This window comes from Talaromyces marneffei, chromosome 6 (genome assembly GCF_009556855.1).
Source record: "Talaromyces marneffei chromosome 6, complete sequence".
In the NCBI taxonomy this organism is placed as follows: domain Eukaryota; kingdom Fungi; phylum Ascomycota; class Eurotiomycetes; order Eurotiales; family Trichocomaceae; genus Talaromyces; species Talaromyces marneffei.
In genome coordinates, this window is record NC_072353.1 from 1,056,028 (window position 1) to 1,073,238 (window position 17,211).

The 17,211-nt window shown below is 47.8% G+C and overlaps 8 protein-coding genes across 8 annotated transcripts; 4 read left to right on the forward strand and 4 right to left on the reverse strand.

The window, feature by feature from the left end:
• Nucleotides 1-567: 567 nt before the first annotated feature.
• On the forward strand, nt 568-2,071 carry EYB26_007896 (uncharacterized protein; the record flags this gene model as incomplete). Its single annotated transcript, XM_054267156.1, has 4 exons — nt 568-723; nt 790-1,117; nt 1,187-1,360; nt 1,428-2,071. 4 exons carry the CDS (start codon nt 568-570, stop codon nt 2,069-2,071), a joined length of 1,302 nt encoding a protein of 433 aa, XP_054123131.1.
• An 801-nt stretch (nt 2,072-2,872) lies between these two features.
• Nucleotides 2,873-4,183, forward strand: EYB26_007897 (uncharacterized protein; the record flags this gene model as incomplete). Its single annotated transcript, XM_054267157.1, has 4 exons — nt 2,873-3,334; nt 3,405-3,720; nt 3,821-3,995; nt 4,069-4,183. The coding sequence occupies 4 exons, from the start codon at nt 2,873-2,875 to the stop codon at nt 4,181-4,183; spliced, it is 1,068 nt and encodes a 355-aa protein (XP_054123132.1).
• A 318-nt stretch (nt 4,184-4,501) lies between these two features.
• Nucleotides 4,502-7,498, reverse strand: EYB26_007898 (uncharacterized protein; the record flags this gene model as incomplete). The annotated part of the gene is made up of 1 exon (XM_054267158.1): nt 4,502-5,893. The coding sequence occupies one exon, from the start codon at nt 5,891-5,893 to the stop codon at nt 4,502-4,504; it is 1,392 nt and encodes a 463-aa protein (XP_054123133.1).
• A 627-nt stretch (nt 7,499-8,125) lies between these two features.
• EYB26_007899 (uncharacterized protein) lies at nt 8,126-10,041 on the reverse strand (the record flags this gene model as incomplete). The annotated part of the gene is made up of 6 exons (XM_054267159.1): nt 8,126-8,463; nt 8,522-9,195; nt 9,251-9,284; nt 9,338-9,482; nt 9,540-9,797; nt 9,853-10,041. 6 exons carry the CDS (start codon nt 10,039-10,041, stop codon nt 8,126-8,128), a joined length of 1,638 nt encoding a protein of 545 aa, XP_054123134.1.
• Nucleotides 10,042-10,614: 573 nt separating this feature from the next.
• Nucleotides 10,615-11,944, reverse strand: EYB26_007900 (uncharacterized protein; the record flags this gene model as incomplete). Its single annotated transcript, XM_054267160.1, has 4 exons — nt 10,615-11,277; nt 11,330-11,646; nt 11,701-11,731; nt 11,810-11,944. 4 exons carry the CDS (start codon nt 11,942-11,944, stop codon nt 10,615-10,617), a joined length of 1,146 nt encoding a protein of 381 aa, XP_054123135.1.
• Nucleotides 11,945-12,349: 405 nt separating this feature from the next.
• Nucleotides 12,350-13,988, forward strand: EYB26_007901 (uncharacterized protein; the record flags this gene model as incomplete). The annotated part of the gene is made up of 3 exons (XM_054267161.1): nt 12,350-12,467; nt 12,527-12,744; nt 12,792-13,988. 3 exons carry the CDS (start codon nt 12,350-12,352, stop codon nt 13,986-13,988), a joined length of 1,533 nt encoding a protein of 510 aa, XP_054123136.1.
• A 338-nt stretch (nt 13,989-14,326) lies between these two features.
• On the reverse strand, nt 14,327-15,828 carry EYB26_007902 (uncharacterized protein; the record flags this gene model as incomplete). The annotated part of the gene is made up of 3 exons (XM_054267162.1): nt 14,327-15,510; nt 15,563-15,729; nt 15,791-15,828. The coding sequence occupies 3 exons, from the start codon at nt 15,826-15,828 to the stop codon at nt 14,327-14,329; spliced, it is 1,389 nt and encodes a 462-aa protein (XP_054123137.1).
• A 286-nt stretch (nt 15,829-16,114) lies between these two features.
• On the forward strand, nt 16,115-17,019 carry EYB26_007903 (uncharacterized protein; the record flags this gene model as incomplete). The annotated part of the gene is made up of 3 exons (XM_054267163.1): nt 16,115-16,128; nt 16,184-16,322; nt 16,399-17,019. 3 exons carry the CDS (start codon nt 16,115-16,117, stop codon nt 17,017-17,019), a joined length of 774 nt encoding a protein of 257 aa, XP_054123138.1.
• Between the last annotated feature and the right edge of the window lie 192 nt (nt 17,020-17,211).

Genomic DNA, 17,211 nt, shown 5'->3' on the forward strand with positions numbered 1-17,211 from the left:
TAAGGACCTTGCTTAGTCTTTGATGGAAGGATCCATGGATGAGCTATAGTTCGTATGCCTACTTCTGGGAATAGTTAGGGCTAGTTTCTCAAGATGCAAGTTTCAAATAATTCTATCCTAGAATAAATATCAAATACTACTTATATACTGTTTTCACTGTTACATCATTATCGTCAATCTGTTTCTTCTCTTTTCTTATCTGATACATCGTAGTATAGTCAGCCAAGTAAAATCAAAATCTGAATCTCAACGATCGAACGGGAGATGGGCTTTCCAAGATCTATATATACAGTAAGCCCTAAGTCAGGCAAAACCCCACCCTAACTCATAGATCTACGTAGCGGATCCTGAAATGACCTATAGATATTAGAGACACTTATCTCTATGAATGGGGCATCCGACGCAAGATACGAGCCTATCTCAATCCATCGGATTAGGCGCAATTAGGCGCTAATAATGTGTCACAAGACCATCCGCCTGATTGTGACATTCAATCTACCTCTTTCTCTCCAATCTCATTCTCTTTTATATATGTTTCCTTTGCACGCATGATTTGTTCTTCAAGGCATGGATCCCGAAATCGAGTACATCCTCAGCCTCAAGGCAGTGCGTGAACAGGCACATAAAGTCCTTGAGTTAGCCGAACAAGGAAAACTGACCCACTTCAACTATCACCACGAGAAGCTGAGTGTAGCTGCCGATTATGTTATAGAACTAATCCAGGTAAAAACTTCAGTCCAAGGACGATGAATGTTGAGCATAACGAATTGATCGAGATGAGAAATGCAGCGCGATTTTGGACCAGATAAATACAACCTCATTCCACCGCATGGACGCTGGCAACATTTTGAAGTCGGAGGTCTTCCTCGCATAGAAAGTTTACTGAGTCAGTGGGAAGGGAAAGGATATGATAATGTAGAGAGAGTGCGTGGTCTTGTGGACCTTTTCTTCGTTTCTGTTCTCTTGGATGCCGGTGCCGGGGATGTTTGGAAATTTCAGGAGCCCGGGAGCGAACAGACGTACAATCGGAGTGAGGGTATAGCAAATGCGTCATTGCATATGTTTTTGAACGGTGATTTTGCTTCGGAGGGCTCGTCGAGGGAGGACATTGTGGAAGGTACGCTTCTCCTCTCCACGATAAGTACGGAACTTGGACGTTGAAATACTGATTTATGTACAATCTAAGCCGCTGCGCTGAGGTTACCACATGCAGAGAAATTCTATCGAGGCTTCCAGATCCAGAAGACTAATCCACTGCTAGCAGTCGACAAACGTATGGAGCTATTACGAAGACTAGGTGATTCTCTTTTGAACTTCCCGGAAATCTTTGGTGCAAATGGCCGACCAGGTCATCTTGTAGGTAAGTGTGGTTGTCTCCTGGATAATTGTAGAGAATGTGAGAAGCTGATATCCGGGTGGAAATGAAGACTACCTTCTCTCTAAGGCAAGTGGTTCGGGTGAAATCGACTATATCGAGTTATGGAGTGTTCTTCAGAAAGTTTTGATCCCGATCTGGCCATCTGACCGTACGCATGTTGACGGACATGCCGTGGGCGATGCATGGCCTCTAACTTGTCTCGCCAAATCCTCGGATCCAAACACCAGCAACAAAACATCAGCCATCCAGCCATTCCACAAACTTACCCAATGGCTCGCATATTCGCTGATGGTACCCTTTACACGATTACTGGACATCACCTGGGTTAATCCAGATCAGGGCACGGGACTCGCCGAATATCGAAATGGTGGATTATTTGTTGACATGGGTGTATTGACTCTAAAGGAAGAATCTCTTGCGAGGGGTTTACAAGGCTCAAGCAACGATGACGGGCTTCCGTGTTTTGGGGCTAGCGATGATGAAATTGTGGAGTGGCGTGCTCTGACTGTTGCGCTTTTGGATAAACTGCACGATATCATCAAGTCAAGTCCTCGGTTCAATGGTGTTCAGTTGACGTTGCCCCAGGTCTTGGAGGCGGGATCTTGGAAGGCTGGACGAGAGCTGGCTGCTGAGAAACGGCCGCTGACAAAGTCGAGTCCTATTATAATTCTAGGTGATGGGACATTATTCTAGATGGTTTCGTCAAGGTAAACAAGCATCAAGCAATATCTGAATCCATAGATACATATAGCTATTTTTTGTGTCAAAGCAACATCAGACCTGCTGAAGATATGTCAAGTTCTAATTGAGACTTTATTATCACCATGTTTCATCGCCGGCAAGACATAGTTGATCATACAGAACATGCCAGGCAATCTTTATCATTCGGTGTGTACCCTACAAATCATCGCCGAGCCCTGAGCTACTGAAAGTACAAATGTCAACTAAACATTCGAATACCTATAGCAGAGATCGATATTTACCTAACCACAATCAAATCCAAGTCCGAATATTATATTTTTCAACATCTTGATTCTTTTGGCGCCTCGGTTAATTTGCCACACTATGTCCAAAACTCCGACCATCAGCCCGGGAGCAGCAATCCATCCGACATCCAAGCAGGCATGGCTCCATAACCCGGAGAAAAAACAAAGACCAATGATTTATAAAGCCTGATTCTTTATCACAAAGAAAGTTGCCACACAACAGCCGTGTGGGAGGAATGTGGATTATTAATATGACGCAAAAAGAAGAAGGTTTACTAGTCAGATCAGTTACACAGCATCAATGGAGAACGAGTTAGGGCTAATCTTATGTGGGAGATCAACTTATAGATAATAGAAGTCGGTGTGTAATCTCTGCCCATCAACAAACTCATCGATTTTCTATAAATTGGAAGAATATCCTTGTAAAAACATTCGAGTGTGTTAAATATCAATCAATAGAACCACATTTCGTTCATTCGCTTCTTTCTAATTTCAATACAACTTGAATATGTCTCATAATATTCTCATCACCGGTGCATCGGGCTACCTAGGTGGTACCCTACTCACGCGCTGGAAAGAGGCCAATCTTCCACCTTACAATAAACTTTATGCCCTAGTCCGCACGGAGGAGCAAGCCAATGCAGTTCAAACCCTCTACAACGCCGAGCCCGTGCAGATAGATCTGAGGAGCGACGTCGATATTGAGCAAGCCATCATCAGCCGCGATATATCCATCATATACTACCTCATCGATCCATTGGAAGATCGTATTCCAAGGGTCATGGTTCGTGCGCTGGGTACGGTCAAGCAGAGGTCAGGAAGGGGGGATGTTCATTTCCTGTTTGCGACTGGAGCGAAGATTTTTAGTAGTCATACTGGTTTACCGGCTGATCGAGTACTGTTGGATACTGATGAGGAGCTTTATGACTTGCTGAAAGATGCGGATGGACCGCAGCCTCTTCTCGTGCAGGTATGACCTATCCCATCTCCAACTTTTTGCTTTGTGTCAGGGTAAATGTATGAGTCTCATGTTTCTGCAGGCAGGTAAAAGAAACGTGCAAGTCATCGACGATGGTGCCTCGTTCGGCGTAAGAAGCTACATCTTCGCCCCTTGCATTGTCTACGGCAAGGGCCAAGGGTTCGGAAATCCCATCTCCATCCAGACAGTAGCTGTTATACGAGCTGCAAAAAAGATGCGGAAGATATATACTGTGGACGACAGTTCAGCTGTACGATTCATCCCCCACAAGACCTACTGTTCCCTTTTTCCAGGAATCATTTCCCCCACCCCCCCACATCCTCCTTTACGATATGTTACAAGTCCGACTGACTTGAAGATACGTATAGAGATGGCCGGTATGCCACATAGACGACAACACAACCCTCTTCCTCTCCATCCTCCGCGACATCCTCTCAGGCCAAAATCTGAGTCATGGCAAAAATGGGTTTTATCTAGCATCCTCAGGACTCGTGAAATGGCACGATCTCTATCGCGCGTTTTCTAAAAGATTGCTTGAACGCGGCGTTATTGATGATGATACCATCACGCCGGCGGACGACGCCGCATTGGAGGAGATTGCGACGGTGTTGAGGCGTAGGAAGTCGTTCGTGCCTGCGGAGATTGGTGGGCGGTATGTCTATAAACTCTTTCCGGATTCTGGGTTAGTAAAGGAATGGAAAGGGGCTGAAATAGATGGAAAATAGCTGCACATTCACGGCTGCTCGGGGTCATGCTATTGGATGGAAGGCAGAGCATCCGCCTGAGCATATCTTTGAGACTGCTGGGGAAGAGGTTGATTTGGTTCTTCAGCACTCATAGGGTAGGGACTCCGCGTCTTGTTTCGTCATTTAAGCTGGGTTAGAGGTTTCGGGAAATAATAGAATGGAAATTAGTTAATGCCCTTGATAAGTAATAACTCCGCGTCCATCGAGTACATAGCTGTGTCAAACAGACGCCTCCCATGCAACAGGCTGGGACAAAAAATGCAATTGCATCAATATGCATAGTATGAATCCTGCTTTGACCTAAATATAAATAAATATCTATACATAAAAGCCGTAACACCGATACAAGAGAAGAATCAAAGTAATGATACAATGGAATAAACCCCGAAAGTAGACCTAGCCATAGACTAGTCTAGAAACTAGCCATTTCAATATAAGTACTGACAAAATTCAACTTCTTGCCTTCATCAGTATTCATAATCCTACGAAACTCATCATAACTAAGCTTTGCGCCGCCACCACGGGCAAGAATCTCGCGTTCTGCGTCGTTTAGAGAGGCCCAGTATGCGAGTTGGCGGCGAGTGGGTTTTGGTGGCTGCGACGGTGGTGGTGGGGCAGCTCGTTTGTGTGATGGAGGCAGTTTGGGGGATTGATGGATGGGAGAGGCGGTAGATGGAGTGGGTTTCAGGACTGGTGAGAATTTGGGAGCTGTTGTTTCGGCTTGGTTGGGACTGTCTGGTTGTGGAACCGGGAACATTGTTGAACTGTCGAGGCGGAGATGGAGAGAAGAGGCAGAGGCAGCTGCAGGGTTGGGCATGGGTGCTTCGTTTGGTCTGTGTTGAGGGAGCGTTGGATCGAATTGTTCAATTTCTTCGGTTTCTTCACGCTCTCCGATGTCAACCTTCGAACCCGAAGGTCCGTCAACAGTGGGTTCCGGTTCGGCATTGTCAATCACAGCGTAACCAGAGGCATCAAGTAGTTCATCCAAACTGGTAGCCTCATAATAATTCATGTAATCCAAATCACCAGGCAGACAGAATTCTGGATCATTCCTTTCCCAGCGTTTGCTTGGATCTTTGAACCACTCTATTTCAGCGGCCCATCGGATACGGTCGTTGCGAGTCCTACGGAGCTCCATCACAAGATCCTCCTTGGCCTTGAACAAGACATCCAGAAGCTCATTCATTCCTTCTTTGGTTGCTTGATAAAGGATTTCTTTTCCGATGTCCCTTTCTGGTTCAGGAACCTCGAATCCGCCCCAACGCTCGCCGACTGACGTGGATCCGTTGGAGCGTACGTCGTAATCATCATCCTCAAAGCGTACTTTCGAAGAAGAGCGTGATCTCAAAGACGGCGGTCGTGAGGATTGTTCTGGATAGATGGATTCATCTTCGGACTCGTTTTCATCTGTGTCATCCTCGAATCCTTCGGGTGCGGTGGCACCGTCCTCTTCATCTGTATAAAACCGGCGACGGCGCCAGCGCTCATGTACCGCCCTTTGTCGAACTTCTTCAGCCGTGGAGCCCGTGGCCTCGTCGTCTTCCTCATCGGTGCCTTCATTGTCATCTTCTTCCGCAGTCGCTTCAGGCTGTGCTTGCTCTCCTTCCTCTTCAGCTTGGGCTTCGCCCTCAACTTCCACGCCACCAGATACTGAAGACGGAGGTGACACATCAGGATGAATGTTGGGTAAATCTTGTCTTTGTCTAAATTGTCGGCGGACGGCAGACTCGGCCACAGCAGTGTACGGATCACCATGATCCATGCTATCGGGTCGCAAGACACCCACACCGTCTACAACCTCCATGTCACCCTCAAGATTAGTGCGCTTTCCTTCCCCAGTCCTAGGAGTTTCCGCGTTGCCAAAGTTGCCGCTAAAAGCCGAACTGATGGGGCGGGTACCCAGAACTATGTCGCGTGCAGCGGTTCCATCTCCAGGACCAAAGTCTTCCTCCCATGCTTGAACCAAATCCGCACTTAGCTCTTTGATTAGTGCATAATACGCACGGAACATCCGGAGGAAATCTTTTCTCTCTACAAAGCCATCGCCGTTGACATCATAACCTTTGAAGATGCGACGCATTTTCTCGTCTATGGCCTTGTTATTGAAGCTGGCAATACCTTTGACAAACTCCTCAAACCCAATCAAGTTGTCTCCATTGGTATCATAGAATGCAAACATGCGATCAAAGATCAAACTTGGTGGCGGAAGTCGAGAAGATGTATTCGGGATGAAACAGCGATCGAAAGTCTTCCGGTCAATAGCCATGCCCAATTTATTAGGGTCTGCAGGCCATGTAGTATTAGCCAAGCACCGATACTGGTCCCACAATGCGTCGAGCTCTGTATTTTCGAATGTGGTTTCCTTGGCCAGGCGACGAGCCAAAGCTGGTGGTAGATTCTTGGGAAGAGTTTCCGGTTTTCCAGGGTACCATACCGGCCGTCCTTGGCGTGGAATTCCCATATACGGTGCCGGGATGCGAACTTTGAGAAAAATATGAGTCTTGTTGTGAACCTGTTGAGCTTCGCAATTCTCACACAGATCAAAATCAACGCAGTTATCGCATCGATATCGGATCCCCTGAATAGGCATCATGCCGCAGTTATTGCAGGTTACTCCACGGTGTATGTACCCATCCTTCTTTGCCTGGTCCTCCGCTATATGGTAGAGAAGATTAAGCAGATTTTGGCCCTCCCGAGCTGGTTCTCCGTCTGCATTGTCGTTGCGCCAGGAAAAGACACTTTCGGTCTCTCCTGCATCCTCCACAATTGGGTTCAACGCTTCAGGCTCTTGAGCTGGAGTATTCGACGACAATGTGACTCTAGTACCAAGCTGGCGCCGAACACGCAAAGCTTCGCCAAATGCCGGGTCCGCATTAAAATTCTCAAGCGCACGTTGTATTCCAGCATGCGAGATCCCTCGATGATTCAGTTCCCGGGTCAAATACTCTCTCTCTGCTGATCCCTCCGGTATCGTATGACTAGCCGGAAAATCAAGCGCAAAGAACGACTCCAGAAACGTATCCTCCATCATATCCCGCATTCGTTCCGCATGCGATTCCGGCATTCCAACCTCGGCCATGAGCTGATTCCGCGTGACAAGCAACGAAGGAAGCAGCCCACTCTCCACCATACGCCCATCTTCTGTCTCGATTCTGAAGGTTCCATATGCTCCATTCTCTCTCTCAAGCTGTTCCAGATGGGCAACTGCCCTGGAAGAGGGAGTCTCGGTCACCTCATTTGGAACATTTTCACGACGATTCCGGCGGAGAACAGCACCGCGGCGTTGGAGGCGGGGAGTGCTTCCGGTTGCAGTGGTTGTGTGGGAGTGATAATAAAATATGCCACCTAGCAGTGCAACACCTGCAGCTGCGAAGAGCGCAGGTCGATATCGGGAGTATTCGTCTAGCATCACACTGATGACCGCCGAAGACGATAAGTTCGCTGGTTATATAGCGTCCATATGGAATTTTACTCTGAACAGAAGTCTCGATCGATCTTATAGCGGTGCGGACATATCAGCGCAAGATGGCTGAGGCACTGAAATTAACCATATGAATTAGCTCTGAGACAATAATAGAACGAGGTGTGGATCAATCACCTTGCGACATCGAAAGTCCCGCCAGACAGATTATACGGGTGACTTGATCAATGACAATATTTGTCTAAGGAATATTTTCAGCACTGTATTAGACGTGAACAGGCTGCTTGATTTGAATGTTGAATTGATAATGGAGCTCAAGAACAATCCGCCGCACGGAAAGTGTTCTAAGCTCCGAGCACACTATTCCCGATTCGGATCTACCATATGCGGCTGGTATTTACAACGGTGATATCCATATCTGCAATTTCTTGGTATATAATGAAAAAAAAAAATTTTTTGGATGTATTTCAATATACGGTCTCACAGTCTATGTACAATCTATAAGTAATAGCTATATACCATTGAATAACGATCCCTCTATTCTGAGAACGAGCCCAAACCTTGCACTCTGGCTTGTCCATTGATATTTTGAAATATGAGTTGATTATCTCCACCTCAAAGCTTCGTCTCCTTGATGAAAAACGCACTGACAAGTGCCAAAAGCGTGATACCCATCTGAACAGCGAAAGTAATGTTCGTAGACCAACCATAAGCTCTGCGGACAACGGCTTGTACGTCAATGGGTAAAGTCTTGATAAAGTCGAGAGATTGCCGCACGCCGTCCACGATGCGATCGATATCTTTGCTACCGTGGAGGAGAAGTTGCAGTTTGTCACGCAGGAGCTGCTGTTCAACGGTGGATGCGAGGGAGAGACCGAGAACGCTGCCGAGGGAGCGGAAGAGGTATGAGCAGGCCGTTACGACTGCTTGGTCTTCTGAGGATGCGTTTGAAACTGTGTTGCTATAGTTAATGACCTTCCCTTGCCCAATATAGAATTTATGGACACTTACTAAGTCCGATCAGTGTCGTGGTGACACCAATTCCATTCCCAAAAGCAGAGATCATTGCTCCCACAATCATCCCCTCATATGCATCGGCAATAGCTCCCGAAAACAGGAAGAGAACAAGCGATCCAGCTAGCAGAAGCGCATAGCCGAAAATGGTAAGCCCATAATACGTTCCAGTACGTTTCATGAGGTAGCCTGCAGCTAGTGACCCCAAGACACCGAGTATAATCTGTGGTAGAAGTCGCACGCCAGCAACACTGGCTGATACACCATTCACGGCTTGGAAGTAAAGCGGGGTATAAAAAATAGTGCCCATGAAACCCGCAAAACTGAAGAAATTGCACGCATAACAAGCAAGTAGATTCTGGTCGAAGATGAGGTGGCCCGGTGCGAATGGTTCGGACGCAACATAATTTTCAATCACGAGGAAAGCAACGAATAGGACTATCGAGACGATCAACGAGATGTAAGTTTCTGGGATGGTCCATGAAACGTTGCTTCCTCTGTCTAGACCGACAGAGACACCCAAGACGGCTCCTACGAGAACCATGGCTCCGAGGAAGTCGATGCGTTTCAGCTTTGACATCCAGTCTCCTGAGTCGGGGCCGGGGACGTGCAGTAAGAACGCGACGAACAGGAATGCTAGAAGACAGATAGGCGCTTGCACAATAAATGCCCTAACGAAACGGTAAGCGATACAAATATTGATCTTCATGTACACCTCTGACTTACCAACGCCAGCCAATGTAGTCGGCCAATATTCCACCTAGATCCTAGTCAGTATCTTCAACATTTAACGACCTGCAAGGAGATTCTCACCTAGTGGTGCACCAATACCGGAGCCGGTAGCATATATAATATTGATGATACCCTGCCATAGGCCCCGATCACGCAAAGGCACCAGATCACTTATGAGAATGCTGACAACAGTCGTCATACCTCCACCCCCAATTCCTTGATAAACCTAATGTAACATTAGGATCATGCCATCAACTGATAGAAAATATACATTTAAACATACCCTCGCAGCAATAAGCTGATTGATATCCTGTGCCAACCCACAGAACAAACTTCCCGTCCCAAAGACAGTGTAGGCGAATAGTAAACATGCCTTACGCCCAAATATATTGCACAATTTGCCATACAATGGCTGGAAAGAAGTCAAGGTGAGAAAATACGAAGTCGCAATCCAACTCGTTAAGTTTAGGGCCTTTAGATCACTGCCAATTTTTCCGTAGCTTGCAACGATGATTGTTTGGTCGGCTGCAGCCAGGAAGACCTAAACGAGAATTAACAATTTTCTGAGGATACTAGGCAGATGGGGGCGGACTTACACCTATCGAAATGGCAGGAACAACATACCTCAGTTGTGAAGAAGTAGAAGAAGAGCCCTTTTGAGCTCCATTTTCCTGTGGTAGCGAAGCATCGTTGGACACTTGTTCTGGATCTATGGTGCCATTGGTGCGAATCTCTTCACGCAACAGGGGCGTGTTTTCAGTTAGATTTGTTTCTGTAGCGGCCATCTTTACAGTAAATCGGACGAATACCGATACTGTGCTATTACGAGCGTGTATACAAATTCTGGAATCAAAAGTATAGACACATGGCCGTCCAATTGACTAGGTATGATAGGATTATGTGGTGAGTCACTCGGGCCAATCTAAGAAGAACATGACACAAAATGAAAGAAATCAAGTCTCGATCTTGTACCTGTGTCCACTAGACTGACGAGTTAATTAATCCAATCTTGCGCAAACTGATAGCAAAATTAACAACTGGATAACTAGATAAAGCTGGCCAATTATATACGAGCATTTTGAGCCCCTCGGCAACTCGGCATTCTCCGCGAGTCTCCATAGACGATTCAGCTGGAATAAAGAGTATATATGTATATCCTCTTAGTCGAGCAATGAATCATCATAAGGCTATCTAAGTGTACAGTAAATATTCATAAAATGTGTATAGTGGGTATCCGACATCATGAAATCTTGATATTGCTAGCGCTATGCAATCAGAACCAACCGAAGTCGCTATCGTGCAAGTTACATGTATATAATTCTGCTATGTCTTCATCGTCGTCGTCGTCGTCATCATCGTCATGCTGTGGTCTCTACCTGAGCAGACTTGGGCATTGGAACTGGGCCACCGGGGGAATTCGGGAGTCGAGCCGTCAAGACCTCGACGCCGTCCTCAGTAACAAGAAGGGTGTGTTCAAATTGCGCAGACAAAGAACCATCCGCGGTGACACTAGTCCAATCATCCGGCCAGGTCTTGTCCTTATGTGTACCAAGGTTGATCATGGGCTCAATGGTGAAACACATTCCCGGTTTGGCGGCTCCAACCGTCTTGTTCTTGGCGTAATGAGGAATATTCGGTGCACAATGGAACAATTGGTTGATTCCATGGCCACAGTAGCTCTTTACAACGCTACAGTTCCTGGACTTGGCGTGTTTTTCGATGACGTTTCCAGGGTCTCGGAAGAGCATGCCTGGCTTGACCAGCGCGATGGACTGGTCCAAGCATTCTCGGGCTGTTTCAACCACTCTGACAGCATCGGGGCTTGCCTTGGCCTTGTCACCAACGTAGTAGGTTTCGTTCAAATCGCCGTGGAATCCGCCATGGTATAAAGTCACGTCGATGTTCACAATATCGCCGTCCTGTAGGGGTCGTTGATCGGGGATACCGTGGCAAATAGTCTCATTCACTGATGTGCAGACGGATTTCGGGAAATGTACGTAGTTGAGAGGGGAGGGGTATGACTGTAGTGTATAGGTCAGCTCCGACCAAATAAAAGAAAGGTGGAATTCATACATCACGTTCAAGGCACGCCTTGTGGACGACTTCGTCAATGTAATCCGTCGTGACACCTGGCTTGATTTCTGCAGCTGCAATATCCAATACTTCCCTCGCCAAGCGGCACACTTTCCTCATGCCTTCTTGCTCTTCCTTATTCAATATCGTAATGTTGTGTCGGCCGACAAACTTCTGCTCGGATCGTGGAATACCATCTCCGGCATAATCGGGGCGCGGGATGGACTCTGGAACGGCTCGGTGTGGTGAAAGGGGATACACTGGTCTCAGCGATCCGGTGAAAGGGAACGTAGGGAAGGGATTGTATTGGCCGGTAGCTGGATCTGGTTCAGAAACTACCTTGGGAGTGAAGAAATTGCTGAGGATATTACTCTTGGTTTTGTGGACTGTCTTGTGGGAGGCCTGTGACGTTGCGATGGTTGCAATGATTAGCGATCAGAGTACAGGGTTATGAAGGACGGTTGCACGAGCACAGCATACCCAGCTACGCTTGAAGCAATCTTGTGAGCAGAAGAAGCTGTCGGTGCCCATCTTCAAACAGGTGGGACACTGTAAGGTTCCCGCATCGTTGGCGCAATCGAGGCCGCTGCATTTGCGAGGCGCGACGGCTGCCATGGTGGTAGTGGCGGTAGTAAATAAGGCGACCGCAGGCTTAAACAATAGGAAGGCAGAGGTCAAACAAACGAGATGCAATCCAGCGTTGGTCTCGTTCTATTCAATAAGAATGAACGGCCGGAAAAAATTGATCTGAGGTCGGATAAAAAGGTCTTTGGCGGGTCCTGGTGTGCCCGCCTTGTGGTACGGTACCCTAAGGAAGGGTGCGCCGTTGCGTCCGGCGGTGGAGAAGGCGCCCTTGCCCGATTAGATAAGCTCCGACACGGCGGGGATCCGATTTCCATTATACTTCCACCGTCCCGCACTACTCCGGATTTTTTTCTTTTCTCTCCTCGTATGACTATCCAATTGATTTAGAGGCTGCTCAATGCATACATAGCATACGCACGCACTCGCTGGTGTAAGATGGCACCTCCCACACGCCAAAAAGTAGTCATAGTGGGCGCCGGCCCCGTCGGATCATTGGCTGCTCTCTATGCAGCCTCCCGCGGCGATGATGTCGAGGTTTATGATCTGCGTGCTGGTAGGTTCTTCTTCTCATCAATATTTCAGATGTGCAAGAACTGATCGAAGTTCATACAGATCTCCGTGATCCATCCACCGTCCCCCTGAACTTTACAAAGTCCATCAATTTGGCTCTCTCAGAACGAGGCATCCATTCTATGCACCTTTCCGGCCGCGAGGATGTGGTACATAAGATAATGAGCCAGGCCATTCCCATGCATGGTCGAATGATCCACGGAAGGGACCTCACAGGGAACCTGTGGCAGGCCGCTCAAGCATATGATGTCCACGGACAAGTAGGTGCAGCAAGATAACAATGGACGACATCGTGCTGACAAATTAGGCCATCAACTCGATCGACAGGGCCACTCTGAACAACGCTCTCCTCGACGAGCTCGAAAAAACACCCAACGTGAAACTATTCTTCAACCACAAACTCACCGGAGCCGACTTCCACACGCGCAAGGCTTGGTTTGAGCGTCGCATACCCGAAGACGAACACAAAACAGATTATCCCCATCCAGATGATGCCTCCGTTGACTTTGATCGAGCACCTGAAGTCGAGGTGTCATTTGACTTTCTCATTGGCGCTGACGGGGCACACTCTGCGTCGAGATATCATATGATGAAATACTCACGAGTGGATTATCAACAAGAGTACATTGACACACTGTGGTGCGAGTTTAGGATTGAGCCTACGAAAGAGGGAGATTTTAGGATATCGCCCAATCACTTGCACATCTGGCCTGGCAAGGAGTTTATGTTTATTGCGCTGCCGTCTCCGGATAAGTCATTTACATGCACACTATTTGCCCCGGCAGACCACTATGCTCAACTCGGAAACACACCCGAAGCGCTGTGCAAATCGTTTCAGCAATACTTTCCAGGGGTATCTCCCGAGTTGATCTCACCTGAGGATCTATACCGACAATTTACCACCAATCAACATCTCCCCCTGATCAGCATTAAATGCAAGCCTCACCACTATGATTCCAGCGTCGTCATCATCGGCGACGCAGCACACGCCGTTCTCCCATTCTACGGCCAAGGACTAAACGCCGGTATGGAAGACGTCAGGGTCCTTTTTGAGATTCTCGATTCACACGGCGTATACGACGTTACCCACGACGCAGCTTCTCGAGACAAAGCTCGCAACGCAGCCTTTGAGACATACACCAAGACACGAGTAGTAGATGTACACGCCATCAACGACTTGTCAAAAGGAAACTTCATCGAAATGCGTGCCGGCGTCAATTCACGCTGGTACAAACTCCGCAAATTCATCGAAGAGAATCTCGATCGCTACATGCCCCAACTAGGCTGGCGAACGCAATACTCGCGCGTCAGTTTCAGTAATATGCGATATTCAGAGATTATGAGAGCAGTTGAGAGACAGCGTCTGTTGTTAACAGCAAGTCTCGGTATGGCTGTTTTTACTGCTCTTGTTTCGGGACTCGCCGTTGGAAGCACGATGATGTGGAGACATCCACAACGGTTTGGTCTTCGGAGTGTTTTGGGATATGTTGCGGGGAGACGTTGAGCGCTGTCGTCTTGAATAGAGATAAAAAGTGGTGGACTGCAGGTTCCAATTCACCATGTTTCACATGTATTATATGACCATATAAAATGTTCGCCTCTTTTTCTGATTACATATGCATGTGACTGGATCTGTACGAAACTATGTTGTAACATTGAACGACTAATTATGAATAAAACGCTCTCCATCAAGAAAAAGAAATCAGACATTTGGATATATCTCAATGAGGGACAGAACAAGATATGAAAAATGATGCTACACAAGTATGAAACATGCTAACAGAGCGGTCGTCACACATTACCCCCTTCCCCTACAAACTCACCCCCTCGCTGAAGACAAGGTTAACCGATCTTCTTCTCAATCCTCTTCAAAAATCCGTTAACTTTACTATCCATCCTGCCCAGTCCAGCCTCAATCTTCGTCCCCCTGGACGACGACTTTGAGCTATGAGATGCATGTTTCGATCCCTTGAGCTCAGCTTCGGTCGGGATGTAGATGTGATTGTGGATGTCGTATTCACTGCTCATTGTGCCGTATTGCTGCTGGGTGGGTTGGGAGTAGGAATAGTTTGAGTAGCCGCCTGCTATGGCGACGCGTTCGTCTTCCGGGGGTGAGGTTGTGTGACCTTGGGTCTGGGCTTGGGATTGGAGGTAGTCTGCATATTGGGGGTGGTGTGGGTTGTGATGAGCGACAGAGGTATGTTGTTGCGGGTTGAAGGAATCCTGTGAGAACAGATGCGCATTTGGGTTTTGAGGGGGTGCTGCAAAGGTCATGCCACCTGCTTGCGTGGGTGGTGGACTGGCCATGGGGACGGCGGTGTAGCTTGGTGGTCCGGGCAATCCTGCGCTTGGAGGTGGAGAACTATAACCATATTGTGCCAGGTTAGAATTTGCATAGGCCGGTGGATGAGAGAAACTGCTACCAACAGCAGGCTGAGTCGGAAGATAATGTTGCGTCTCGTCCGCTACGGCCGCTGCGACGAGACCAGTTCCATCTGCGGCATCTTCAGGCGGGGGAGTTTTTTCTCGATGTTTGATCGGTTCCGGTGCTGCAGGAGCAGCTGGATTATACGCCAGCGGGGTAAAGTTTGTCGTTTCTGCTTTGACTTCCTTGCTAGTCGGCTGTGGTTCTGAGCGAGAATCCCTAGTCTGGCCATTCTGATATGCCGGATCTGAGATTGCTACATTCTCCAATTGTTCCACTACCCGGCTTACTGCAGGCTCTGGGACGGTTTGAGACTGTTGTACCTGGCGATCACTTTCCAATTGCTGGGGTGGGAGAACCCGCGCAGCCGCATCTAGAAACTGGTACGCGTCTTCCACGGTCCAGAAATATATATCCAAGGTATGCAGCCGATAATTGTGTTTACTCTGATCTCTCGGATCTATAAACGGAAGCAGCCATGCGTCTTGATTTCCGACGGGACTATGTGCCGAAACAGGCGAATTCTCGACTTGCGAACCGACGGTCACGGTAACTAATGTCGGAAATCTAGTCGAATGTACCATGTGAACATGATCGAGGGCTGTCCAACTTAGTTTCATATCTCAAATCAGCATGGTTGTGGCTGAGCTAACCTCCTTGAAAAGCATCCTGATCATTTGAGCCTGGATTATTTGCAATCTCTAGCCTAGCGCTACCCCGTGCAGCATCATGATACACATAAAGGTACGAGCCTTTATCGAATCGGTGATAAGTGGGGTTTGGTGTTGGGTTCGTGAAGTAGTAATGGACGTCGGCAAAGCTGCGACGAGGACATTGTTAAATTCCCATCTTCTGCTGGTAGTGTATATACCTGCACTTACAGCGTCAGTAAACGGTCTTCACCTGGAAATGGCGGCATGGCGCAGTGAGATTCAGTAAGTATTCGCGATAAGTGATAATCGTACAATGTACAATGCAAGCACGAGAAAGTGGTCGACTTGCAAATAGCACAAGGGGACTTTTCATATATACATTCAAAGTGACAGGAGGGAGCAGAGGAGTAGACGAGAAAGACTTACCTGCGAATGAATGGCATTGCTTCCATCCAGGTAGGACGATTGGGCAGCGTGAGGGCAGTGAGCGGCTAAAGCAGCACGCTGGATGGACGGGAGGGCAGTTACGACATGTGATTTGCTTAAGCTTAAATGACGCTAAGAAGGTCAGCGCTTAGAGCGTCCCGTGATTTGTCTCTGTTGATTGGACAATTGGTTTAGTACCGGTCGGACCGGGAAAACCCTTTTTCCGCAGAACTCCGTGCCGTACCTGGAGAAAAAACACTCCATCAAGACATACATCAATCAACTTATCCGCAGCTACTCCTCGCGTCGACAGCAATTGCTGTATTTGATCAATGTGAGTTGCTCACCTATTACCGCAACAATAAGTCATCCCTTCAGCTCGCAGCGATACTGACAGCTCCTCCGCAAAGCCCCCGGTTCAGATCCATAAACAAAATCATATCGCTTCAAACCCAATATTTAAGGCCACCGGCCTAAATACTCTCACCATGTCTCTCTCACACCTCGCACACATGTACTCTCACCTCAACAATGTCACCAAGGCCCGGCTAGGTCTCACATCCATCGTCGATACAAAAATGCACCGCAGCCTAATCCTCGCCATGCAACAACAAGGTCTAATCGGCAGCATCGTCCGCGGCGGCCGCTCACCACCTCCTCCCCATTTGCTTCTCGGCCAACCCACTGCAACATCCGCCGCTGATGCCAGCACCTCCGCAGCAAGCGGAGTAATCGAAACCGAACCCGTAACACAAGCCAACATCGCAACAAGACGGCTCTGGCTTGGTCTGAAATACTGGCAAAGTGAGCCTGTGCTAGGCAAAATCACGCCAGTCAGCAAACCCACACGAAGAATTATCATGGACCTTCCAGCTTTGCGTCGAGTCATTCGCGGGTCAAGGAGTGGCACTGTGGAAGGCTTGAGGTCGCCGGGTGAATGTCTCTTTTTGGCTACGGATCGGGGGATTCTCGAGGCTAGGCAGTGTGTTGAGAAGAAAATTGGTGGAGTGGTCCTATGTCGGGTTGAGTAGATTGTACCATATCTGCTGAAGATACGTGATACGTTATCTTGTTGGGATTTCTTTCTGCATCGATGAGGAGTTTGGATTTGTTTTTGTAGAAGTCTTGCATTTGCGGCTTCTGATTTTTCAGAGTTTATATTTTATATACCTCGCGCTGTATTCTATGTACAATATACAATTTCCTGAATCACTCTTTTCCAC